At 39.8% G+C, this 27,296-nt stretch overlaps 2 protein-coding genes across 8 annotated transcripts in view; one reads left to right on the top strand and one right to left on the bottom strand.

Annotated features, from left to right (window-relative positions):
* fam131b (family with sequence similarity 131 member B) overlaps window positions 1-22,511 on the top strand; it is a 31,859-nt gene extending 9,348 nt beyond the window's left edge. The window contains exons 3-10 of one of the 5 annotated variants that reach the window (XM_023331184.1): window positions 4,134-4,185; window positions 8,567-8,602; window positions 8,979-9,072; window positions 13,558-13,782; window positions 13,939-14,079; window positions 15,391-15,704; window positions 16,976-17,239; window positions 18,776-22,511. In XM_023331184.1, coding sequence (XP_023186952.1) covers window positions 4,134-4,185; window positions 8,567-8,602; window positions 8,979-9,072; window positions 13,558-13,782; window positions 13,939-14,079; window positions 15,391-15,704; window positions 16,976-17,239; window positions 18,776-19,003 — 1,354 coding nt within the window. In that variant the 3' untranslated portion in view covers window positions 19,004-22,511. Of the gene's footprint in view, window positions 1-4,133; window positions 4,186-8,566; window positions 8,603-8,978; window positions 9,082-13,557; window positions 13,783-13,938; window positions 14,080-15,390; window positions 15,705-16,975; window positions 17,240-18,775 lie in introns of all 5 variants that reach the window. The other 4 variants (XM_023331182.1, XM_023331181.1, XM_023331185.1 and 1 more) reach the window with 4 other exon arrangements.
* Window positions 22,512-24,156: 1,645 nt separating this feature from the next.
* The window catches only part of clcn1 (chloride voltage-gated channel 1), a 33,389-nt gene continuing 30,249 nt past the window's right edge, over window positions 24,157-27,296 (bottom strand). For all 3 annotated transcript variants that reach the window (XM_023331340.1, XM_005798854.3, XM_023331341.1), the window contains exons 22-23: window positions 25,447-25,533; window positions 24,157-25,027 (exon numbers count right to left, since the gene is read on the bottom strand). In XM_023331340.1, the coding sequence (XP_023187108.1) occupies window positions 24,557-25,027; window positions 25,447-25,533 (558 nt within the window). In that variant the 3' untranslated portion in view covers window positions 24,157-24,556. The remainder of the gene's footprint in view (window positions 25,028-25,446; window positions 25,534-27,296) is intronic.

Genomic DNA, 27,296 nt, shown 5'->3' with positions numbered 1-27,296 from the left:
CACTATGTTGCTTAGCACCAAAATACATTAAAGATCTGTTGTTGTTGTAGGAGTCTTTCAAACCTCTCAGGTCTTCTGGTTCTGGTAAACGGAGAAGCAGCATTCAGTTTTTATTCTGGAACAAACTTCCGGAAAACTGCAAAGTTGTTGAAACACTGAGTTATTTTAAACCAAAACTAAAATTTGATTTGTTTGAGCTGCCTTTGATTAACAGTAACTGGATCATAGTTAATTTTAGCCTGAATTACAACTTTTCATTACTTCTCTTCATTTTTCCTCTGCTATGTAATTTCTTTTGTTTGCTTATTGTGTTACATTTTTATTATGTAGATGACTTTGAATCGCCTTGTTGATGAAATGTGCTCTGCAAATAATCTTAACTTGACTACTTTTCTACAGTGACCAGATTTATTAAGTTCACAGCTAATTTTTGCTCCTGCAGACTTACTGTTGCCTTCTTGGTTGCCTCTCTGATTAACACTCTCCTTGGCTGATCTGATTTAGGTGGATCGACATACAGTATATCGATTGATAGACGTTTTCTATTTTCAGATTATAGACTGAACTGAGCTAGGTTAGATGTTCGTGAGATATAATTTTTATGATTTCACTCTGCTTTAAATTTCTCCTTAACTTTACTTTTATGTTTGCTGTTTGTTTGTTTATGTTTGTTCTCTTTTGGAATAAAGTCGGGTGAACATGTGGACAGCACCCTTTTAAAACATTTATAAATGAAATATTGCTTCCCCTTTACAATAAATGCAAATTTGCTAGTCCATCTCATGAAACCCTTGTGTTTGACATATACAAGTTGCTGCAAAATAGTGGGGAAAAGTTCAAGAGGCATGAATACTTTTGCAAACTGTCTCGTTTCACAAAAAAATCCCTTAAAGTGACTGTCAATAAGGTTGAAACTGAAAGATGCTAGAAAGTGACTGTTGTCAATACAACACGCTGTGATGATTCTGTATCACGGCTGAGTGGCTTCTCAGTAGCTGTGTGCTCTGCTGCAGTTCAGAGAACTCTTGGGCCATGTTGTGATTTATGTGCACAGAGAGTGATTGCTAATTTGCTAATTGGCCGAATGAGGCTGATGGATGGAGGGAGGAGAGAGGCTGTGAAAACTCAAGAAGAGGACAGAAGCAGGAGGAGGGGGCAAGCGGTGTGAGTGCATAATTAGACTATATGATGCTGGCAGCTACATGCATGTGGATGGGTATGTTGATGTGTAGTTTGTGTTTTTAGGGCAGAATTGTAATCCAGATGGGTTAAAAATCTAGGGTGCTCTTCCTCTGCCTCGGCTGCAAATACTGTACATGATATACAGTTGTGGTCAAAAGTTTACATACCCTTATTGTAGATGTGAGTGTCATTGTATTGTTTATTATTTGAATTGTGTTTATATTGTTATTTTTCAATGATGGGATAGTTATGCAACAAATAAATTTATTATTTTCTCTAATCAACAACGGTTCCAAATTATAAATGCAGGCATAAATACATGCATACAATTTTGTTAAATGTCCATTAGCAAGTTGTTCCTGCAACTTATTGCTACCATCAATAAGCTTCTGATGTCATTCTCAGAGTATTATATTGGCAAAAAACATTTTTAATTTGTTATTTTTCTGCCCCCAATCTGGATTTCAGGCATAATACACAAATTTTCAACACAACTGAAGTTGAGATTTTAGGAAGGATGTTCAGGATTCAGCCTGATTTATCTATTTGAAATCTAGTTTTGATGATTCTTTATTGGCTTCCACAGTCCACAGTGAAGAAAGCCTTACAGAGAAGTCTAATGTTGAAGGCAAAGACTGAGCTATTTGGCTAATCTGAGAAGAAGAATGCTTAGAGAACTCAAGCCACAGAAAACCTGACCAACTGTCATGTACGGTGTTGGCAGTATGATACTGTGGGGCTGCTTTTGCTACCAGTGATGCTGGTGCAAAGTGGATAGAGCAATAAAAACGGAAGACTTATTATTTTTAACGCAAAACAAAGTTTGCATTTGAATAGATAAATCTTTGTGAATGGAGCAAACATCAACAATGTAGAAAATTTGTTTGGCTCTGCGTCAAACAATTTCAACAAACTGAACCAGTTCTGCTAAGAAGAATGAACAAATATCCTACCTGAATCAAGCCAAAAGCTTATTGATGACAACAAAACCAGATATTTGGCCTAAGTTGAGTGTGTGTGTATGTTTGAGTCTATATTTCTAATTTTAATCATTTCTGGATTGCAATATAATATTTACAATTAACTCAAACCTGTCCACACTTGTTAAAAAAAATCTTTAACTGTGTATGTTTTATTATCATTCCTCCCTGGAAGAGTAAATACTAGAAAAAGGCTCACAATCAACACGAGAGTCTTGGTCATGGTGGGAATATGTAAACCTTTCACTTTTCACTGCACTGCTTTTCTGTCGAACTAATAGCAGCCAATAAATGAGCTGCTCACATTACAACTCTCAGAGCCAACAGACAAACATGTTTGCAATTCCTCTGAGGCCACACAAAGTTCACGTCTATTTGTGGCTCTTGAGCATAAATGTGTTCAGTAAAAACTGTGATGTAAAGACATGTCTTCATTTTAAGAGTTTTACTTTTAGGAACCGCGTTTGTTCTAGTTTGTTAGAGGATTACAGCACTGTGACACATTATCGTTAAATAAAACTTGCACACAATCTCCAGAAAAGCTAAAAACTGCATTTTAAGCAATAAATATTCTAGACCTAATAATTATTATAGCAGATGTTACACCAACAAAACTGTGATAAACTACAGTTTCCCTAACGAGACTGACATAGACATTGGAAATAATAGAAATTATTTTAAAGTGTCTTTAATAATTAAGTGGGATTAAACTTCATGAGGTGTGAATCACAGACTTTGATTGTTCCCGGTGAGTTGACTAGAAGTATCCTCTTTAGAAACTCCAACTCTGCAGATCATGTGCGAATGTGACAAAGCGGTCATATTCGCAGTTTGACAGCCCTTTTCTCACAGAAGCAAGGACAGGATTTCTGGAATGAAATCCGTCCCTTGTCACTTGCCCTTGCAGTTATCTGATGTGACTGAGTGGAGTTCAGAGGGAAGGCTAATATCCAAGAGCCCAGCAGAGACGGAGCATAGCTGATGTCTCTGAATCACTGGGTCAGTGGGTCACAGACGTCGCTGGACATCCACGGATCCAACAACTCGGTGCGGCTCTCAAAGCTCCCGAGAATTTGCTCGCGATTGCCAATTGTAGCTGCGTGAAACACGGCGGTGAACCGAGAGACCCGCAGAGGAGGGAGCCCCTCTGAGAGTTGCATGCACACAGAGAACAGACCCTCTGATACAGAAGAGCACCTAGAGACTGAGGCTGTGTTTAAACTCCATCAGGAGCAGAGACTCTCTAATTAAACCAATGTTTTAATTAGGATTTGGACAGCCGAATGAGGAGGGATAATAACGTTCCTTTATCCAGCACAGAGCGTGGATTTCAAATGAGTCTCATGTACGGCTAAGTGTTTAATTCGAGAACAATCTCCCAATAAATTATCTAATCAGTTGTTAGGCGAAATACATCAATATACAGCAATGTAAACAAAATGTAAAAAAGGTTACTACCAAGAACCAATGGGTTTTGTTGCTTTGCTCATGTTTTTATTAAACCATCAGTTCTGTAGCAGATTGATGAATTACAAATGGTTGGTCTCAGTCTGTGAATCTATCTATCAAAAAGTGTCTAAAGAATACATTACTTATTTAATCCCATTAAATCATTATCGTCACACATTAAATGAAGCAAGAAGATTCTGCATTAGGGCTACATGAAATCAGGAATATGTATAACATTCAATAGTGTTGGGGTATTTGACTTGTAAGCACTTGGAAAATATCAGGCTGTAAAATAAGTGTCTATATTGTTGCTATGGTGATATGGGACCTTTGTGCACTGACATATTACTCTTGTGAAATTTCTTTTATTATTAAATTGGGATTGGCAAAGAAGTAAAATGTGCAAAAAAGATTTTTGGGTGACATTTCATTAAAAGCTGAAGATTTTGTTTAACATTCTGTATGAACTGTTATGTCACAGATAAATAATAATATTTTCTCCTCTTTTTGTCTCTCTTCCTGTAATGTGCTCACAGCGGCAGATGGGGTGCCAGTCCAGAAGGATGGGGAGCAAGTAAGTCTTCAGCTTTCCATCTCACTTAGTCGTCTTGTTGACTCCTTTCACTGTGGATTTTGCTTCTCCACCTGAGGAATCAACATGGCTACAAACTGTTTAGCTTCCACATGATGATGACTCCACCGGCTCACTGTGCTCATACTAGCAGTTTAGAAATATCAGTTCAACGCTCACTGCTCTTCCCTCGTATCTTAAAGAATCAGCGATCGCTGGTTTTAATGTCAAGAAGTCAGATGTTTGTCACCAATCTGACTGCAAAAAGCAAAGGTGTTTCAAATAAGAACAGCAGAGACATCACCTTCCCTCTTTCTCCAGCGTTTACACATTCCCATTGCTTTGTATCCTTTTCTCTCCTCTCTCCTCCAACACTGATCTCATGAGACAGGACACCGGAGAGGAAACCATTTTGAACTAAAGTGTAGAGACTTCTACTTTTCCACCAAATGCACTGTGGACTGATTGCATCATTTATTTATGTGTTGTGTCCCAGAATACCCTTTGGAAAGAAAAAGCAGCTGCCCGCGCACACCCCTTCACACACACACTCACACGCCCACACACCCCTGTTGGCAGCATGGTCAGCTATTGGAAAAAAGATGGCAAAGCTGCTTCAAGGGGCTCAGCTCTACCACTCAAGTGTGTTAAATCTCTCATCACTTCTACTCCTGTGAAAGGAAGGGAGGAGAGAAAGGAAGAGAGAAAGAGTGGAAGGGAATGGGAGCAAAGAATAGAATTACAAGAAAAGCATGAATTAGACAGGAGGGCGCTCATATCGAATCATAACTACAGTCGGGATACCCGCTGTATCCAGCTGACAGGCCCGACTCCAGTCACTGAACTCAGCAGGCGATTCTGACCAAAAACTGTAATCAAGATTTGACATTAAAATTTCAATTACTTTCACTTTTAAACATTAAAGTTAACTACAGGAGCCTGCAGACCTTTTCGAACTCCTTGAGCTTTTTCACATTTTGTCATGCTGCAATCATAAACTGCAATGTACGTTACTGGGAGGTTATATGTAAGTAGAAGAAAAAATGATGCATGGATTTACATGTTTTTTAATTTGTAAAATTAAAAAGTGTGGTGTAAATCTGTATTCATCCTTCCTTAGTAATATCTTTCCACATATTCTCAGTTGAATTGAGGTCAGGACACATGGATGCTCCAGTCTAAGCCACTCCATTTATCAGATGCAGCAGTGATGGCATACGGTGCATTCCAGTTTTGCTTTCTTTCTCACTGGTTTGCTCAGTGACCAGGCTAAAAACCGTCACTGGCCAATAATAATTATAATGTCATTATCTTTGAAGATTTTGCACATTCAAATAATGTGAGCAACACGTTCACTAACAACAGTAACACAGTTCTCTGATTTCTTATCAAGCAATCAAAACTTAGCAGCAGTTTCTTATTAGGCAAAGTAACTTTATTTATATAGCACCTTTCAGCCAAAGAGCTAATTTTTGCTAATTAGCTAATTTTTGATAATAGTCAATAATATGTCATTCAGTAAGCTCCATTTAAGTCAGTGGTCTTATGCATTGGCACCTTTAATTAACACTCTCATTGTTTCTGTTGAGTTACAACTGGAATGGCTAATATGCTCTTGTCCAATCTAACTCTCGTCTTGCCATAATTTTGGCATGTTGGTGGTTGCCCAGGGTGGCATTAGAAGGGGCTGCATGAGGATCTCATAATAAAATATTAAGTATTGCCTTTATGCATGTGCGGTCAACAGGAAGGTGGTACCTCGTCTGTTGAGTGGGAATCCCCTGCTTCCTGCTGATAACAGGGAGACAAAGCTGCTTTCTGCAGAACTGCACTGCACCCAGAATAATTTGGATAATTTTGCAGCATTTTAACTGTTTTGAAAGAGGCACGAAGATGGGTTTGGTCATGTGAGAATCTCTACTGCAGGCTCTCTAGCTGTAATATGTTAAACTTAGCTGCATGTTCTGAGCTACAGAGCCTCTCTCTCTTTTTAAAGTACTTTATTTTTACTTGTGTAGCAGCCTTTTGCAATATTAATGCACAATAACAGCAGCAGTTGGCCCACCCTTTGCAGTACATCGAGTGCTGGAATCTGTCAGATGTTGATTCTGTAGTTCTTCAGTGTGGTCCTGAATGTATTTTCATTCACTCGGTTAATAACGTTGGCCACATGTGGCTCTTTCCATTCCTGTTTGTTCCAGTAAAGGTCTTCTTGTGATCAGATCTCAAAAGAAGTAAAAGAATGTTTAAGTTTTGTTAGTTTGAAGAAGTTATGTGAAATATTTATAAGTTTTTAGGCAGTATGAAGTAGTCAGTGTGCTCTCAGTTTGGAGAAACTGAGGTCTGACAGGAGAGTCAGGATAATTAGGAAAGACCCCAGAGGGTCGATTCATAAAGGTCAGTGTCAGCTGACCTCTTTTGAAGATCTTCAGGAAATCAGCAGAAAATGAATAACAAAGTCGGCAACATCCAAAGAATGAGTTTAATGACCTTCAGACAGACTGGAGAAATATTGACTAAGAGCCTTTAAAGAAAGAGACACCTGACTGCTTGGACATAAACTAAAAAGATTGAAGGGTGACTTTAAATCTTTGCACCACCATGCTCTTCATTTGGTGTGAAACATTTTTAGACAGTGTTTTCATACATTTGTGCATGTTATGTTTCATTATTACTACGAACTTTATTGTATGTTTTATTTAATTTTATGTGACAGACCAACACTAATTAGTGAAAGAAATCTGATACATGGTTCGCACACATTTTAAATAAGAAAATGTTAAAGTGTGGTGTGGATTTGTATTCATCCTCCTTGTGAAGAAGCTTTGCAGCAGAAACTTTTTTTTGCTGCAAGTTAATCTAGCTCCAACTCAGTCAGATTTAATGGAGTGCATCCATGAACATTAATTTTTAGCATGATGCTATCACCACCATGTTTCACTGTGGAGAAAGCGACTTCATGCTCTTGTACAATGATCATTTTTAATTAATGTTCTCCTCTCATTTTGTATGGATGACTGTGTTTTGGTAGGTTTGCAGTTTTGCCATACTCTTTCCACTTTCAGATGATGACTTAACCAGGGCGCTCTGAGATGTTCAAAGCTTGTAATATTGTTTTAAGACCTAATATAGCTTTACATTTCTTCACAGATTCATTCCTGACCTCTCTGCTGCATTCCTTGGTTATTATGGTGCTTTTTGTTTTCACATCTTTTCCAAGAAACATCTGAGATCTTCACAGGACAGCTACATTTATACTTAGAATAAAATTAGCCACTATTTACTACTAAGGTGACCTCAAAAGGCTCGATGTATTAAGGCTCGATCATATGCATGATTCATCATGCATATGTTTTCCTCCAGATAACATATGCATCCATCCATCCTTCCTCCGGATAAGCGGAAGAAGATGGATGGATGGATGGATGGATGGATTCATCACAATTATGCATCATTCTGTGTTAATCTGCCACATAAAATTGAAATTAAATGTATTGCAGTTTGTGATTGTGATGTTACAAAATGTGAAAAAGCTCAAGAGCAGCATATTTTGCAAAGCAATGTGTTTTCCAGAACGCCACAGTATCTGCGAACCACTGCAGTTTACAGCATGGGTGTCCAAATATTTGCAAAAATAGCTTTAATCCGTGTACCAGTCCAGACAAAAAATATTATCCATATGAAAATGCAGTTCAAGAAAAAATAGGTGTGCTGCAGTTGAGTTTTTACTGCCACACTGTGTCTGTTCACATCGACAGTAGGGTGAAAATGCTTAAGCCGGCAGGCCACAAGTGCTCCACTCTCAGCTGACAGAGGGAAATAGTGTCGCAGAAGCTGCTGCTTATCTTCTTTGTCCTCATCATCTGAGTCCGCCTCCTCCCTGCACAACACACACACACACACACACACACATGCCCACCCCCGCACGCGGGCCCCCCTCCCCCCCTTCCTGTTAGCCTCGGCCCCTCGTCTATCTGCAGCATCAGATACTGATCAGTACACCACTGACATTTCTCTCAAGCACTCACACAATATTCTGCCGGGTTTCATGGGTTTTGGCAGCACATGCCTCCGAAGAGGAAGCTCGTTTAACCATGGAGTATTCACTCTGCTAAACATAACTAAGCAAATATAAACTGATCCCTGTTTAATCCCCACCCTTCTCCCTGTCATTCTGTTCCTTTGGAAACTCACACGTATCCATCTCTCATTTCTTTTCCTGCTCACCTCCTTTAATTTCGTCCTCCTCATCCTCACGTCTGACTTTTAAACCAACTCGGTGCCTCGCTCCTCCTCAACGCATGTCAATGTTCTGTCACTCTCTCTTACTCTTTGCTGCTCCTTCTTTCCCCCATCTCTCCCTCCTCCCGTTTCTCTTCTTCAGCATGGACGTTCAGAGTTTTCATGGGAAGGAATCAATGTAAGTGTTGTGGCATCGTCCCTCCATCTATGACTTTTCTCTCTACTTGTTTTTGATTTGTATCACCCTGTAGCTACAAGCTCTCGCTCCCTCATGACCTGCTCTCACCTCCTCAGCTTTATAGTAGACCCTATAGTTTACCGTAGTGGTGCACAGTAGTGAGCACAATTTTTTTAAGTTTACTTGGACTGAAGATTTGGGTAATACAGATGTTGTCTTTTGTATTAACCCAACATCTCCATCACCTCTCCTCTTCACTCACCTTCTCTATAACACACACTGTGTTGATGTCTTTGTGTCTCCCGTCACACCATCCACGCTCTCTTTTTCCTCCCCCCTTCCTCCTCTTCCATTCCTCTCTCTTCTCTCCCTCCAGCTGTCCATGGAGGACACCACATCAATCCTGCCTCGACTCAAGAGGAACTCAAATGCCTATGGCATCGGGGCTTTGGCTAAGTCTTCTCTGTCAGGTGTGTCAGGTGTGTGTCTGTGCTGGTTCTGGTAAACGACCCCATGCTGGTTCCGCTCCTTAGTGGGCTCAGGAGTCAGCATGGTACCCTTCAAAGGGTTCCCTTTCTATCACTTCCTCTTCACACTGACATCTGCCGTCAATGACTCCTCAAAAGGCATTGACGGAATAAATCCAGCATAAAACACACAACGCGCACACACATTGCATCGTCATGCAGCTTATTTCTCTAAGGTAAGGAGGGCAGGATGTGTTCATTTTGTAGCGGATTGTTTTCTGTGTTATTTTATAGTAATACATGTAAATCGTTGGTCTCAATTATCTGAAATTTGTCTGATGGATAAATCCTTCACCTATCCCAGAGAACAAAGCAGAGAGATTCTAGACATTTATCAAAATTAAGTTTTATTTTATCAGTTGCTTTAACGATACTAAATCAAGGACAAAATTGATTGTTAATCACACCGAAGTCTAATTCATGATGAGTTATTTGTTGAAAAAAGGCTCAAACAAATTGTCTTTGATTACAATCTAAGCCGGGAGCTTCCTGAACAAGAAGAGTTGAAAAGACAAAATGAAACAACAAAAACAAACTTTGTAGAAACTCTATAGAAAGTCATCAAACACAAATAAAAATATTAAATGTAACTAAATCTGGCAAGATGAGCAGGTTTAGTTTGGAAAAGCATTGTCTGTGTTTCTTGTTGGGGGTAAGGAGGCATCACCAGGTGCTGATCAACCAATCAGAAACAGACTTTGGGGAAACAAGTGGTGTTTCAGGTTTCAACATTAGAATCTGTTATTTTTTTTTCTACCACATTTCTTTAAACTCAGAAAAAAAAATTCAGGAATGTAAACAATCTGTCTTTGTAGATAAAACACAATCTCTGTTCTAAATCTGTTTCCAACATGTAATTTTTTTTGCTGAGCAAAAAAAAATGAGGGTTGCATTTCATTCATTTATTAAAATGGTAAATGACCTGTACGTACTTTTCAAGTCCAGAGGGCCCCAAAGCATTTTACACTACTTTCAGTCATTCATGCACTCATGGTGGTAAGCTACTACATTGTAGCCACAGCTGCCCTGGGGCAAAATGACAGAGGTAGGCTGGGCCCAGGCGGGTGAATTGTGTTGCTCAAGGACACAATAACAGAGAACCATCAAACCATCAAACTCCAGCCTCTTGAGCCACCATAAAATGGGGGCTACTTCAAATCTTGTACTGTAGGGGCTTGTGAGTTTAACTCTTTAATTAATATTTAAGGTTAATTATGGATTATTTCAAAAAAGCTTTTTTAATTTTAAATTAAGATCATACATTGGAGAGCTACTTAGAAATTCAGAAAAGACTAATTTTGAGTACAACTCTTCAGGGTCATAACAGGGACGTCCTCACATAACGTGTGAGGACGTCTGCAGTAGTAGCATCCTACTGTGCAGTAGGATGCTACTACTGCATAGTAGCATCCTATGCAGTACTGATGCTACTGCATAGGAGGTTGTTTTTATGCTCGTTTAAAACTTACTTCAAGGATATTTTCAGGGTTCTTGAAGAAAACAGTCAAATGCTCAAGTTGGTTGTGGTGACCAACTTTTGTTTTCCTTCGTAAAGTGGTGGTTGTGGTGTTCAGTGCAGTGTTTTCTCTTATTGCAGTGTTTCTGGTTGTCCCCGGCTGTCTTCGTGCGGTATCATTTGGAAGTTGCAGTTCAGCGTAGTGGAGTGCAGCTGTTGTATCGTGCGTTGTGGCGCTGATTTGTTCAATAATTTATTCATAAAACTCACCCCACCCCCACACACCGGCATCAGAGGGAGTTACAGTTCATGTCGTCATATGTTGGTCACATGAAATGTGGAGCAAAGCAAGTAGGGGCCAGTTGGAACACAGCAGCGGGAAATTAATTTCTTTCTTCGAGGGGGAAAAAAATGTATGTTCAGCAGCGTCGAGTCGAGTTCTGGTACAAACAGCAGAGAGAACAGGGAGCAATTTTCTGCTTACCCAGCGCAGCATAGCAGAGGTGTATGTCAACAAGCCAACCTCTCATCATTCACGCCACGCAGACGCCTCACCCCAATTAACCCGTTCCATCCCAAGCTACACCTGTGTCAGGAAAGATTCATGCACTACCTCCTCTCCTCCATGCACCGTGACCGGGTGAAGTCTCATTAAGCTGTCGCTGCTACAGCGACCAATATTCAGCGGTTCTCAAAATCCATGCTAATGACCGCCCTCATTTACCCACACACATCTGATCAACAGGATTGGACTGATTTATTACATTTTTTTTTATTATTGTATTCTGGTGTAGTTCAGCTCAGGCTCCCACCATTTATTTGCTCATTTATTCATTTTCATGCCTGAAGGTGTTCAGTTGTTCTGCATTTGTTTGGTGCTGGGATCAGAGTATAATTACCATAATAACAAACCAATTAATTAGGACAACATACAGTGCAAAAGTTTGAAGCCATCAGTAATTTTCTCTTCCAAGTGAACAGATAACATGTTAGTCTTTGTGATGTTTTTTCTTTCAGTATTCCTGACGTTTTGAAAATATTTTCACAGTGCTTCTTACTGCTCTTTGCACCTATTTTCTGTCAATGTACCTGACCAGCTAAACTGCAGCAGATTAACAGCAAATGAAACTCATATCTTTGAGAAATAAGACATAACTAGGAAAAACCTACTAGAAGTTTCATCCTTCAGTTCTTTGGGAATCCTGATCCCTAATCTGATCTGGATTTTTTGTCCACTATGCAAATGCAAGTTCTTTAAGAATAAGATATTTACAGATACCGAGTTCCTATGCATATCATTAAACTAAATGTTATGCCTGTGAAGTAAAACATTGGAATTACATATTCTGGATTAATATTGCGAGTAACTCATTCCCCGGACGCTGCAGTCTCTGTTTTTTCTGAAAGCATCTCATATTTTGTGCCAACAGCAGTTTCTGCAAGACAGTACTGTTTCTAAAGATTTTTTGTGACTTCATACACACTGCCGCAGTTGTTGCAGTCTTCAGTGAATGACAGATAATATGCTGAAGTGGTAGGCTAATGCTAGCATTTTCACTTTCTGATAATTTACTTGTTGATAATTCAGCTCAAACCATATTTAAATACATTTCCAGTGAATTAAATGCAGATGATGCTAAGAACAAAGTTGTTTTTCTATTTCATAATTTCTCACTTTGCTTTTAATGCAAAAATGTAAGCACTTTTAAATTTTTTCCCCCATGCTGACAGTTTTCTGGGTGCAGCTATCAGAGAAGATCACATGACACAGACAGCCACAGCCAATATAGTCTCTCTTTCACTGTGAGTATTTGTGACAGACTTAATAAAACATGCCTAAAGATTTGATTTGAAATCAGTTCTACTTTTTTAAGACACACTAAAGTTTAATTTCTTAGCTTTATTAGTCTTTTTATGCCCCAGGGATTCGTAGGTCAAAGTTAAATTGTCATAATGTGCTTAAATAGGAAGGGTCCAAATGCTGGCAATTCATGGGAGCAGGTGAAGTTCCAGACATTTATTAACAAAGTAATGAGGCTCAGACAGAGATATGACTGGAAAATAATGGCAGTAGCAACGGAAAATAGAGGGAGGACCAGTGGAGAACAATGCAGACAGGAAGCTATAAATACACTGATTAGGCAGTGGAGACGTGAAAGAGCTAATCACAGGTGAGTGGGGACAGCTGGGGAAGAGAAAAGGAAGAGGAAAATTAGGAGATGTGCAACAGCTGTGCAGAGAGGGGGACAATAAGCAAAGCTGGAGAAAGATATAAACAGTAACAGAAAGAAACATTAATCTAAGGAATAAATCTCATAAATGCTACGAATAAATGAACAAACACAAGGAGCAAACAAGACCTAAACAAGTAAACAATGAAGAAATTATCAAAACATGAACCTAAATGAAAGCAAAAGTTGTAACACCTAAGGATAATGACATAAATGGCTAAAAAAAAAATCCATAATTTTTTTTTAATTTTTGAAAACTGTCATGTGCTTGATTGAAAATGAGCTGATAATCCCCAAACAAGACTAAGAGCATTTTCAAAAACAAAAAAATAAACAAAAAACTGATAGAGGCTACTGTGGCAGGAAGTTTGACTTCTTAGAAAGAAGATAAATTGAGGGTGTCAAAAGATTTTTCCACTGGACTTTATCTTCTGGTAATATTAAAAAAGCTCGACACTGGTCATCTATCTCGTTTTCAAAGCAGCTTATCAGTCCAATCCTGCAAGACATCAATACTTTCACTCATCATCACAGTTTCCATCACTCAGCAGAAATATAAACATGATAATAACTTAACTATTATTTCTCTCTTCCCTCTCCTTCCCTGTTTTTTGTCTATCCATCTTTTCACCTCTACATCTCTAATCTCTTCATCATGCTCTGTCCTACCTTCTTTCAAACCATCATCCTTCTCTGTGCTTTCTCCTGTGTTGCATGTATTCTTTTTTCCTAATCCATCAGGAGTCACCCGCACCATGAAGGAAAGAGTAACCAAGCCCACAGCGATGGCCCAGGGCCGTGTTGCTCACATGATCGAATGGCAAAACTGGGGCATGCAGACGGTTGGTGCAGGAGGAATCCCCCAGTCCCGCATCAGCACCCAAGAACGGGAAAAAGAGCGGCGGGCGGAGAACGACGCCTACAGCGACCTCAGCGACGGAGAAAAGGAGGCTCGGTTTGCTGCAGGTGAGATGCAAGCACACAGCCAGAGGGCAGACACAGTCTAGGGCTTGTTGGCTGTTATCAGCAGCATTATGTGCTCATTAGGAAAACGTTTAGCCAATTAAATATGATGCATGTCTTAATTCTGACCTGGGTCTGTTCTTTGACCTCTGACCTCAGGCGTCCTGCAGCAGTTTGCTATCTCAGAGGCAACGCTCTTGGCGTGGTCGTCGATGGACGGGGAGAGCCCTCGGTCGGGTTCAAACCAGGGCAGCGTGGCTCACCTGAGCGAGGTCAACCAGGAGAGCATCACCAGTCGAGGTAAAACTCAGCAGAGGCAGCAGAAAGCAGCTGGTAGGACAGGCAGGTCGAGATAAACGTGCCAGGACACACAAAACCATGTTCAGACCTGCCGCTGTCGGGAAAATAAAAATAAAAATACCGCAAAAATATCTGTATGATGTTTTGTTGTTGGTCTCTGGAAAAGAAATGGATCTAATAAAAGTCAAGTAAACAAGTAAAGCAACAAGAGTTCAAAGGGCTTCGCATCAGAAAAGCATCATGCAGAAGCAATAATGACATCATCAAAATCATCAAGCAAGTACATGTCAAATATATTGATCAATGATTGACTTTACTAATCAAAGGCAACCCTGAACAGGTGAACTTTTAGGCTTTATTTAGAGGAACTCAGGGTTTCAGCTGCAATTTTAAGGAAGTTTGTTCCTAATTTGTGGTGCATAGAAGCTGGATGCTGCTTCTCCATGTTTGGTTCTAGTTCTGGTTCTTCAGAGCAGACCAGAACCAGAACCAGAACCAGGAGACCTGAGAAGTCTGAAAGGTTGATACAAGAACAGCAACAGCAAATCTTTAATGTATTTCAGTGATTTAAAAACTAACAGAAGTATTTTAACGTCTATAAATTTTATTTTGGTTAATTCTTTGTTTGGTTTTAGTTATTTTCTTTTTCAGTGAAGGCTTCTGTGACATTCATCTTCAAATGTGCAGCTGAAATAAAAACTTTCTTTACCTTTACATCCCCCAAAAAAGAGAGAAAGAAACAGGTGAAATCTTGCTTCAAACTTCAAACTTTAAATCTCTCCCTGCACCACTGATAAGGTTGTGGAGTCTTCAATCCTTCCAAGTGTTTTTTTTTTTATCTGAAAATTTCTCTCCCTCTAGCCATGCATTTGTGAGTGAAATTTGAGATTAAAGTTTTTAAACCATCCCAAGGCTTGAAGGATTATTGCATTTGCCTCAGATCATTCAGGAGGTTTTTTTTTGTTGTAAAACATGTCTCTACTTTGCTGTTTTAACTCCTCAGCGTTAACACGTATCTTCTCCTGAGAGTATGAGAGAAAAAAAAGTGCTTTATGTAAAATTCTGCAGTTTGACTGACTGCTTCAGTAGCAACTGGGAGCTTTTGTCGTAGCACTCCACTTGGAAGCATTTCTGCTCAATCTTTACAAACCCTTGTTCAGTGGCTTAAATCTCAATAATTAGGAATCTTTGCTGGAACTAGAAACCTGCAGCATGACGTAAAGACATCCTTCTCACGATGTGGTTCCTATTCCTTCTCACATCTGTTCTTGGAGCTCCAGTAACAGCTGCTGCATTTTTAAATCTTTCCAGATCAGATATTACACCAGTCCTCAGCAGAGGTGTGGCCTCACACGTACGTCTCCCAGGGCCACTACTGCCTCTCGTCCTCCGACGCCTGGGAACCGACCAACAGCGACCCTTCGGGCGTGACGTCTCCCCCAGCTGGTTCCTACATCATGGGGACGGACGGCTACGATGGGCAGGCGGCGGCTCACTTCCTGTCCCAGCAGCAGCAGCAGCAGCAGTACAACCTCCAGCAGCAGAACCACCTCCAGCAGCTGCAGCAGCTCCAGCAGATCCAGCAGTACCAGCAACAGCAGCTCCTGCAGTATCAACAACAACAGGTGATTGATGCAGAGCAGGTGGACTCTCAGCGGTGAGCGCACGGCGCTGCCAGGAGGAACATTTACCGGGGAGAGACTATATGTGGCTTGGGTTTAGTCCAAGTCACGATTATGACGCATGAAAGAAGTGCATCAGGCCCTGATTGAAGGAGTGGTGCAAATATTTGTGCAGTTTTCTGATCAGATCTGACCTCATCTTAAAAATGTTCAAATTGAGTCAGCTAAGAAAATAGAAGCAGACAATTGGATGTCTGGACTTCCCTAAGTCTTCAAAATAGGGAAATTTTTCGGGGACAGTGGGAGTTATTTTGAACAGATTCAGTACATTGCTAATGTATTCACATCCAATGAACTTTTGCACAACTTGTGATGTTGCAACCATTTGATATAGACTTTTGTCCGATTATCTGACACAAAGTGATACGTAGCTGAAAAGTGGAAGAAAAATTATGGTTTTAAAACAAAAATAATTTGTGCTTTTATGTTTGGCCCTCCTGAGACAAAACTTTACAGAGCCACCTGTCGCTCTTGGTATTTTCAGGTTTGTCTCTATTAACTGTGCACTTTTTAAAATTCAATCTCAGTTGGGTCGGATGAGAAGATTTTATGATCATCAGTTAGATACAGCTCTGGAAAAATTTAACAGACCACTGCAAAATGATCAGTTCTCTGATTTTACCCTTTATAGGCATATATGTGAGTAAAATGAACCTTGTTCTTTTATTCTATGAACTACTGACATCATGTCTGAAATCCCAAGCAAAAATTTAGTATTAATTTTCAGAAAATGAGAAATGGTCAAAATAATGAAAAAGATGCAGTGCTTTCAGAACTCAAATAATCCAAAGAAAAAAAGATCATATTTATTTAGAGACAACAATATTAATGTTTTAACTCAGGAAAAATTCAGAAATCAATATTTGGTGGAATAACCAGGAGGTTTTCAATGGGGGTCAGTGAAGTGCTCTCTTCATTGTTTCTCCAGAGCTGTATTAGTCTTAACTCTAACACATGAATACACAAGTAAAACTGTTGATTTGATTGACAACATAATATTTAAGCCCACAACTGCAATGTTGAAGTTTCTATTTCCAGAGTTTACAGGGCCACATAAAAACGTCTTGCGGGTTAGATACGTGCTGTAAATCGAAACGTTTTACTAAGTTTAATGAATATATTACTCTTTTAGATGACAATAAGCAGCTAATCTAATTCCCTTTGCTTCTCAGACATTAAATTTCCTGATCATCATCACATCTGTGTGTTTCCAGGCTCTGGAGCACCGGCTGCACAGTGCCAACCACTCTCTGCAGGCGACACCCAACAGCACCATCCACAGTCTGGTTCATCAGGTCCACCCTCCGCTGGTTGATCTGTGGAACACGGGGCAGATGGAGGCCTATCAGTCGGAGGCCGGAGGCTACATGGGCGTGGCAGCGGTGGTGGAGGCGGGCCTGTGTGTGCCGGCGGCGGAGGAGGTGGTGGGAACCGAGCACTCCCCGCTACTGGAGCAGCAGGAGGAGGAGCAGCTCAAGGTGAGGACAAAATGTGGCTTTACTGGACGATTTTCTTCTCAGGAATTGATGCCTGACTTTATCTGAGCCGAGGCTGGGCGTGACCACACAGAGAGTTTATTCAGTTAACTCTAAGTTCAGCTTAATTAGTTAATCTAATCACTTCATTACAATATTCTAGGAATTTGCAGTTGAAATGTTTGCCAGTGATCAAGGATAAGCACTAATTGCTCACCTATTATTCTATTGTAACAACTGTAGAAAGAACAAATTGAATGTTGAATGTGAGAAGGTTGATTCGTTTGTTCACAACTTGCAGAGGTTTTCTGTTTTCAGCCAAGCCTAAGGGCCTTAAGTTCTAGCATTTTTGTATTTTATATCCATAAATCATATTTATAAATGTTTAATTTAATTGTTTTAATCTGGGGTACAGTGAACTGCTGCCTGTTTCTTCTTTTAAAGATTAAACCGCTCCAAGATGCCCTTTTTATTCTTAGTCATACTGTTCTTTTATTAATTAGACAAAAAGGTTCAAATTTTTCTCTAGATAATTTCATTTCCAGTAACATTTGTTTCTGCTGTACCAGCGGGGGGTTTAAAAATGATGTACTCACAAAATTGCTTCCTAGAATAATTTTTTAGGATGATCAGTTCATTACATTGTTTAAATAGATTGTGAGTTGTTGCAAGATAGTTTTTTAGACATAATACCAGCCAGTTTAATTAAAAACTACTTAAAATGTTATTATTCTTATCACACTACTGCAATCTCAGACTGAAAATGTTAAAAATGAAAATTTGAGTTAATTTAATCACAAAGAAAATTGCCATGTTGACAAGTTTTCCAACTGGTATGTAACTGTTCTGTGAAGGTTTTGGATGTTTCTTCAAGAACTTTAGTGAACAAACAGCATCATGGAGGATAAAAACATTGTTAAATCATGGCTGAGTTACAAAACATCTCACTCTCAGAATGCTTCATACAGCAATGTCCAATTCATGTGACCAAGATGCAGCCTTTAGATTCACATGCTAAACGTTATCATTGTGAAACATGATGGTGGCAGCATCATGCTGTGGGAGTGCTCGTCATCAACGGGGAAGCTGAAACTGGTCAGAGTTTATAGGAATATGTCTGGAGCTAAATACAGGGCAATCCTAAAAGCGAATCAATTAGAGGCTTTAAAAGACAATTAAATGGTTTAAGCATATTCAAGAGAGAGAATGACCTAGTCAAAGTACAGATAAAATCTGCAGCAAGGCTGCAGCATTGATTCTCTCCATCCAATCTGTCTGAGCTGGAGCTGTTTTGCAGGACAGAATGGACAAAATTCTTTTTGACATCTCAAGATGTCTCTAAAATGCTTGTAGCTACTTTTTTTTCTCTTCACAATTAAGCTCGACTTTGTCTGTTCTATTGTTTAAATTTTAAAAATGACAGTGAGGCTCCTCTCTGCAGTATGAAAACAAAATGTGCACCTGTTCAAATAATCTGTGGCACAACAGTTGCTGGTTTGGATCTGACCACACTGACTCCTTCGCCTCTGTCCCGATCAGGAAGAAGATATAACGCTGGCCCTGGATCAGGAGTCGGCCATGTTGACTCCGCCCACGCAACAAGGAGATGCCTCTGGAGGCAGTAGTCCGGGGCAACCGCCAGCTGAGCCAATCACAGAGCGGAAGGCCTCCGATGTCACCTCTGGTCTCATTCAGATGCTGGAGGAAAAGGAAGAGGAAGAGGAGGAAGAGGAGGCTAGGCCACCTGCCTCCATGGCCACCAACTGAGCTCCTGATCGTTAAGACTCCCGAACACAAACTAACCTGGGAGTCGGCGAGGGACGAGCAACATACAACAATATATATCTATTAATCCGTTCCTTTTCAGGTATCAAAAACTTTTTGTTGTAAAGATGAATTCCTTAAAATGACTTACAGCCAGACAGGAGCTCATGCAACAAAGGACACCTCTGTCTTTGTAAGCCTTACACCCTGAAGGTTTGAAAAATAGAGTTAAAACAGAGCAGAGAAGGAGGAGGAGGAGGAAGAGCATTTCCAAAGGGGGGAAAGAAACCAGACTGTGATGAAGAGGAGGGGAATGGAAACATGCATGCTTTTTCTTTGAAGACCAACAACTCAAACCTGTCTTTGTCTTATGATGAAAATAAAAATCTAACTTACATTAGCATAATAAGAGGAACAATTTTTGTAATAAAGCAAAAAAAAAAAAAAAACAAGAAAAAAAAACAGCAAGCGATGTATAAGTGTGTGATGAGATCTCACAGGTTTCCTAAGGGAGAGCTGCTCTGTTTACAGCCCTTACTTAACACATTCTTTATTTCTTTCTCTTGGATCAAACACGTTCACCCTAATACTACAAAAAGCAACCCAAGCAATTTCACAGATGCTTTAAGAAGTCTCAGCATTTCGGTGAAATGCAGTTTAACTCGTCTGAAATCTATTCTCCTGTAACTTTGTGGCACAACCTGGGGCGAGCCTGCTTGGCTGACTGCACACACCCAACCCTGCACAGATAAGGATTGTACTGTACTAAGATAGCGTGCTTCCTACTCTGTCTCTCTGTATGCATGTCCTTCAGAGTACCACAGAGTACCTGTAACTATAAAGCACTGTAAAAGACTTTGCACTGAACAGTTCCAATCCCAGGAGGGAGTCCCCGAAGGAGACGGCTGCATACGCGACTTTAGTTGGGTTTTTTGTCGTTGTGAAATATGTGGGGTTTTTTTGGGTTTTTTTGCACTAAAGCAATCCAGCAGATCAGAGTTTGCCTTTGGACTGTTGGCTCGTTCCCCCCTCTGACAAACCAAAACCACCCGAGCCGCTTCACGATGCAGGAACACTCAGCTGCTTTGTTTTTCACACAGATCCTGACACACAGAGGATGTCGACCACTATTCTGAATGTACTGGACGACTGGGAGGAGGCGCCGCTGGGTCACTCAGAGCCACTCCGTACACACGGACACGGGAATATCTAAATTGTAACCAGCAATAGGCAGAGGAAACACTGGCCTTCCAAAAAAAAAAAAAACGACACAAAAAAGACCAGTCCAGCTCTGTCGTTAAGATGTAAATACAATATGTAGTAAATTGCCTCTCAGTCACAGTCACGGCTGTTCTTTTGCAGTATGATTTCTTTATTTTTCTACACCTCTCTGGTCCTAATTTATTTTTTGGGGACTGCGCTCAAGCTTGCTCAGTTTTTTGTTTTGTTGGTTTTGTTTACTGCTGCACAATTAAATGTGAAATGGACCGTGCAATCGATCAGACTGGAAACCAGTTGGTTGAGCTCAATCAGGTAACAGGACTGAAGACTCGAGGTGAAACAAGACTGGTGTCTTCCTGCTCATCGTTACTACTGTGAAGCAGCTGCCTGGGAGTGTGGTTGTGATGTGTGAGGAGAATTTTTTTATTTTCTTCAGTGATTTCATTTTTTTGCAATTAAGAAAGAGTGTATGTTTCCCAGCAGGAGTGGGAGCTGAACAGCGGTGGCGAACTCTCTGCGCACGTCTACTTGCGTCTTTTTACCTTCTGGGAAACACCTTCTCCCACTTTGAGGACTGTGCAAGACACTTTGAAGACAAAATCAGCAGTTTATTGACTTGAATGAATTTATTTATTGAGTGCTTCTTTATGCAATGTCAAGGGACAATATTTATTTTTCTACTGCCTTGTTGAGATCCCTTCCAGTAATAGTTAGGACAGGTGTCAGGGCTGTAACTCAGACTTGTTTTGTTCTGGTTTTGAGCTCCTTTCTGCACAGAGAGAAGAGACTGATAGGTTGGCAGCTCCCAATGTGAAATAATTGAACACTGCCTTGCAAAAATATTTATGACCCTTGAAGTTTTTCACAGTTTACATCACTTCTGTGTATTTTAGCGGGGTTTTATGTCAAAAATCAACACTGAGTAGTGCATAATAGTGATGTGGAACAAAAACAGAAAATGAATTTCACAAACTTTGAACATACTAGAAGCTGAAAGGCGAAGCAAGCAGTTGCTACACTTATTTTCTGTCTGTAGATGCGCAAAGCTGGTAGAGACAAATCCTGAAAAATTTGGTGCTGTAATTGAAGCAAAAAATGGTTCTACAAAGCATTGCATGCCACACTTTGAAATGTATCATGTTCAACCATGCACTAGTTTGAGTTGATTTTTTCCATAAAATAAAAAGAAAACCCATATTGACATGGGTGCTGAATACTTTTGCAAGGCCTCGTAGACTGAAACCTAGTTTGAAAAGTTGTAAGAACGTATTAAGAAAACTCAAACCCACTAACAGAACATCTTTACACCATGACACATTAATTTATTTATTGAACAATTACTTGGTAGGGAGAAACACCTTGATGCTGTACAGAGGCTGTTACTTCATGTAGATAACTCATTTAGGAGCGGTATCTTTTTTTGTCTTTTAGTTTAAGATATAATAAAGTTGAAAGATTGATGCTTTTGTTTGAGACGAAAGCCTCACAGCTTATTTGGGCTCGACTGTTTGCTTTTAAAAACAGATATTTCATAGAGAAAGACACTGCTTCTCTTTGAGTTTTGTTGCTTTTTTCCCATTTTTTTAATAAAACAAAACATTTGTTGATCTCGATGAATGAATAAAGAGATAACATGAAACCAAATATACTTCTGTGGATGTTAAAGGTTTACTGATCATGTCTTTGTTATTAACTTCATTTGGTTTCCTCCTGTTTTTGTGTAATCGCCACTGCCGTCTCTGAGGAGTTTCAGTTACTTTTCTGCAGGCAGGATGGTCAAATATCTGCCTCCGACCCTCTGCCTTTCCCCCTCTCTTCCTCTCTGTCCGTTCTGTATACTTGTATCCGTGTGTATGTCTGTATGTGTACAGTTAAAAAAAAAAACGTCCACTGTCTTTCTGGAAAAATTCACTGCCTGGAACAATAAACTTTTCACATCAGTCAAAGAGGGTTTTGAAGCCCTTGATGCATAAAATTTGGAGTTGTGTGGTGAGAACGGCTGTATAAAAAAACCCCCTCTGTATAAAATCTGATGACTTCTGTAAAACGTCTGCATAAAACTGGATTTGTCTTAACTGAGGCAGTGTGACTGATAACACAACTATGCATGCTTGTAGGACGGTTCTCACAGGTCGGCTCTTCCATGTGGTTTCCCCTCTCTCTTCTGTCCACAGCTCTCTCTTTCTTCCCCCTGCACGACGCAGCCTCCTTCACCTTCTCTGGCTCTTCTACCTGTCTCCTTTTATTTTCCTTCTGGTGGAGAAAGAGCAAATAAACAGACCAAACAAATTGTCTTTTTCTGCGGATATGTGTGTGTCTCTTTTCACAGGCTTTAAATAATTACAATCTCAGGGGTTTCCTGTATCCTCTTGAGCTTTAACACATTTCTGTTGTTTATCTGTTTTCTGTCTCTCTGCGTCTTATTTGTGACTGACAGACACACCAGAAAAGAAGTCGACAAGCAATAGGCAGCAGTGTAATCTGTGCTTCTCCAAAAGCCCTCCTCTCCCGTCCTTATCAGGAATTGTGTGCCAGGAGAATATAAACAACAAATGCCCTCCATTGGGATAAACTGCTTATTTGTTGAAGCTCACAGAGGACTCAGCGCCTGAAACACATTGTTGACCTTCACAACACAGAACTGTTTATATACTCGAAAGCTGGAAGTGATGTGGTGGTATTTACTTACCTCATTGACTGTTGGAGGTCCATCAAGTTGGTTAATGAGTTTACATTGCTCTAGGCTATCAAATATAGAACTTTTCAAAATAATTTTTTGTTTGTTTTGCTTTTTTTGTTGAAAACTTAATAGAGGTGAGGGTTTCCTTTCCAAGCACTCGTGCATCTAAAGAGGATCCTAAAGATGAAGGACAGTCGTAAAGAGAGTATAGTTTGGGTTAATCCTCATCGGTTTTGTGATATTTAGTAATGTCATGTTTCCCTAATGCTAACCTCACATTTCCTGTAACGGACTGAGGTGGCAAGATGGCATTTATGAACACTGACAGAAACCGTTCAGACGGCTAAGTCCTCCTTTCAATTTTTATGGTTTGTTCTGAAATATTCCAGTAGGGGGCGGTGAATTGAGGGTTGAACTTTACACCTTTGACCCACCTTAAGAGGAAGTTACAAACACTGTAACCTCTATGGGCTGTAAGAGTGAAACATGAATGTGGAACAAGAATTAAATGACCCCTTTAAGATATTTTGTTTTGTTTTGTAATCTGCATGTGTTCCTTACATCTAACGGCAGACTGAAAGCTCCTGCCACAGATTGAGGGTGTTGAGGTCAGCCAACCTATTTTACACCCCTGATCCTCCGCAGGAGGCCGTAAGTCACAGACCCACAGTGAGCCGTAAGAGTGAGACGGCATTGCAGATGCAGATAATGACATGAGGAGGTTAGAGAATAATGACTTTTGCTTGAGCACGATAATGAAAAGTTCAGTCAGACAGAGGGATTGCTCTTGTGAACACTTGTAGTTGTAAGCCACACCCCCTTTGGTTCCACAATCCCATCTGCAAGCTCTGAGAGCACACACAGACTCTCTTGTGGGTGACGAAATGCGGCATTTTCAATTCTGAGAACCAGCATCATTTGCGTCTTCTTCTCCATCCACAGCAGCAGCCATCATGGCTTGGAAATCTTCATCTTCTTTTCAGGAGTAGATTTTTATCTTTTCAGAAAAGCAGATAAAAAACAACGGTGGACAGCAGAAGAAGTGTCACTAAATATTTGCAATTTGCAGCGCACCAACTCAGCTGTAAATAACTCAAATTAGTTAATAGACAATATAACAATTTATTATTTTATACAAATTAGAAACTTGTAACAATGATTTGAATATTTAGCGTATAAGATTAATTTACTTTAGCTTTATAAATGTGTTTTTTTTATTAATTAACTTTAAATGCACAATCTCTTGACCATTTGACCAAATTAATTCAGTTTTTAATTCATTCATTATTGCACAGTTCATAGCTGTCAGTAGCTCACATGTACATAATGAACCGAACAGATTCATCTCCATCCACCTTGGATTTGGACGGAGGTGAAACATCCATGATTTGTGGCTGTTTGCAGGTCAAACAGGAAGACACCTGAGATTCAGAAGTGAAAAAGTGAGATTTCTGTGAAAATAGAACAAAATAAAAACTATCCAGGACTAAATGTTTCAAGATGGGTTTGTGTAGACCAGTTCATCCCGGTGGCTGAGAGTCATTAAGGGCTGCAGGAAGCTTGACTCCTCCGTTCAGACTGTTCTGTCTCTGAAAAGAAGGAGTGAAATCACAAAAAAAGTAGAGTTCCTTCTCCATGTTTCCTCCCTGGTTCTCTTACAATTGTTCATCAGACTCCTCGCTCTCCCTCTCCTCCTGCAGGGAGGACAGTGTGAGGACCGGGCTAGTATGTGACACGGGGGACATGGGAGGCGAAGGGGAGGATGAGGAGGAGGAGGTTGAAGGGGACGCAGCCTCCTGAGACACTCCTTCTGCTCCTCTTCCCTTGGTGGAGCTCCTGCTGCTGCTCCCCACACTGCTGGGAGGCGAGGGGACTGTTTCAGACCCAGGAGTTCCTCTAAGAGACGGAGACTTTCCCCAGGAATTATCCCTGGACTCCCTCCTCAGCAACTCGCTCTCTCTTCGGCTCCCCTCTCCCCACAGGTCTCTGTCCCGTGTGGGTGAGGAAGCGGCTGAGGACGAGGGAGGCTGGTGCTTCTTGGTTTTCCTGCTGGCGTCTCTGAAGCTTGCCAGAGGGGGACGAAGCCGCACACCACTGCGAGTCGAGCCCTCTATGGCCTTCTGCAGCTGTAAGAAGAGAAAAATAAGAGTCTGAATCCCTATGGAGGAGAATCAGGACGCAACAGGCTCGTAAAAGTGAAAATATGTGATCAGAAAAGCGAGCATCTAAACTGATGACGGGTGAGAATTTTATGTATTTCAGTAACTTGACTCAAAAAGTGAAAGTCATATGTCATATACAAGAGATTAGAAGTAAAAAAGGAAAAATAAAAACATGCACAATATGTATTTTGCCTAATAGATCCCCTTTAAACTAAATTACTCAAATAAACTACCTTTTTGATCATATTCTCACTCACATGATATGTACTTGTAAAGCATGAGGCACCACAGCTGCCCAAAAATCACCAGAGCTCACTCCGATGCCATACTACCATGGATGGTGACAAAAATTGATGCAGATAAGCAAAATGGAGTTACTTTACCTCTTTGAGTGCCACGACTCCCACCAGCTTCCCGATGCTGGTGACGTAGGCGTGACTGAGACCCAGCAGGGAGAACAAAGTGTGTGTCTGAGTAATGACAGGGAGGAGGACACGATCCAGGCGCTGATAAATATGACAGTTTTCACCCTGCATGACTGAACTGTTACACAATTTGTTTACAGGTAAAACACATTATATGACAGCGTTAAGTTCATTTAACGTTCTCCTGACAGAATTTTCAGTGAACAGCCTGTGGGACCAAATGTCTTCCTTCGTTTTCCTCCACCTTCATAAAACCGTCAGGAAAAAAGAGGCATGCACTCACCTTGTCGTCTCTATCTTTGATACTTAATTTTCAGTTTTGTTAACAATAATTTGTTTCATATTTCTTGTAGATCTTGAAAAAGATTGACTCATTTTACAAGCTTCATATTTTTAAATCAAAAACCTTAAAGTTTCCAGCTCTGTGCAAATGTTTGTTTTGTATCATTTTGTAATATAGAAATGGTGTGATCAGTTGTTTTCCATGCAAATGTTCTTTGGTTTTAATTAAACTTTTGTCACTTTTTCAGTAATTTTATGCTAAAAAATTGTCCAATGGAAATGTATTCATATTATTATTTTTCACATTTTGTAACCACCGGTTTCAGCCAGTTTTATTGCAATTTTATCTGAAAGACCAACACAAAGCAGCACATATTTATAAAGTAGACAGAGAATGATTGATTCTCAATGTTTTTGTTGGTTTCTTTTTTTTTCTACAGCTAAATTAGTGAGCTTACAAGTTTATAATGTGACATAGGTTTATTTTCATAAACTCTGATTTGATAAACCCAGTTTTCTCCAACATAATACTTGCAAATCTTAAGTCTAAGTGTGGCTCATTACTTTGTATAAAATAGATAAAATTTACTCAGATTAGATGAAGAGCTTCTGTGAACATTAGTTTTCAACTCCTACCATATATTCTCAACATGATTTAGGTGTGAACTCTAACTAGATCATCCTAACATGTGATTATGCTTTGACTAGACCATTCCCTGTAACCCTAACTAAATATTTAAGATTATTGCTTTGCTGGAAAGGTGTAACTCTGCCGTAATATTTTGCAGTCTCTAACATGTTTTCTTCTATTACTTCAATGCATTCGAACTTCCATCAACTCTGATAAATTGCCATTCCCCTTGTGAAGAAAAACATTCCAACAGCCTGATGCTGCTACCACCATTTGTTCACCGTGGGGAAGTGGGTGTATTTTGCATGTAGGTCAAAATGTTCAGTTCTGACCAGAGCTGCATCTTTCACATGTTTGTTTTTTGACTGCATGGCATGCAGCAAACTGCTATTGGCTCTCATTCAAGATTTCTAAAAATCACTTATGCGTTTCCTTCCTTTGTATTATGTACGATTTTGTGTTATTATCATAAAATCTCAGTAATGTAGATTCCGTTATGTAGTTTGACAAAAAGGGGAAATATTCTAGGGGTATGAATACTTATTTATGTAAGGCACTGTGTACAAAGTCATGAAAAATGTACTTTAAGTTTGGTTCTTTAAATTTCCTTGAAATCTTCTATTACAATCTAAAAATATGTTTGATTTTTGCAGGTAGTAATGCGAATTGTATCCAGAGCAACTTGTTTAACCTCAGAGTTCTGAACAGGTCCAATTCGCCATTGTCTTTAATGTCTTCTGATTCTTATTTGTGATTAAGAAATGTTTTATTTTTTAACGTGTCAGTTTTCTCTCAATTAAACTGTTTCAATTGACAAAAAAAAGGAGCTTTAAGGGTTTTTGTTGCCTAAATGAGTTTACTTTTGTGTCTTAACTGTTGGTATGAAAACGCACAG

Source organism: Xiphophorus maculatus, chromosome 3 (assembly GCF_002775205.1).
Source record: "Xiphophorus maculatus strain JP 163 A chromosome 3, X_maculatus-5.0-male, whole genome shotgun sequence".
Classification (NCBI taxonomy): Eukaryota; Metazoa; Chordata; class Actinopteri; order Cyprinodontiformes; family Poeciliidae; genus Xiphophorus; species Xiphophorus maculatus.
This window is presented reverse-complemented; position numbering and strand designations above follow the sequence as displayed.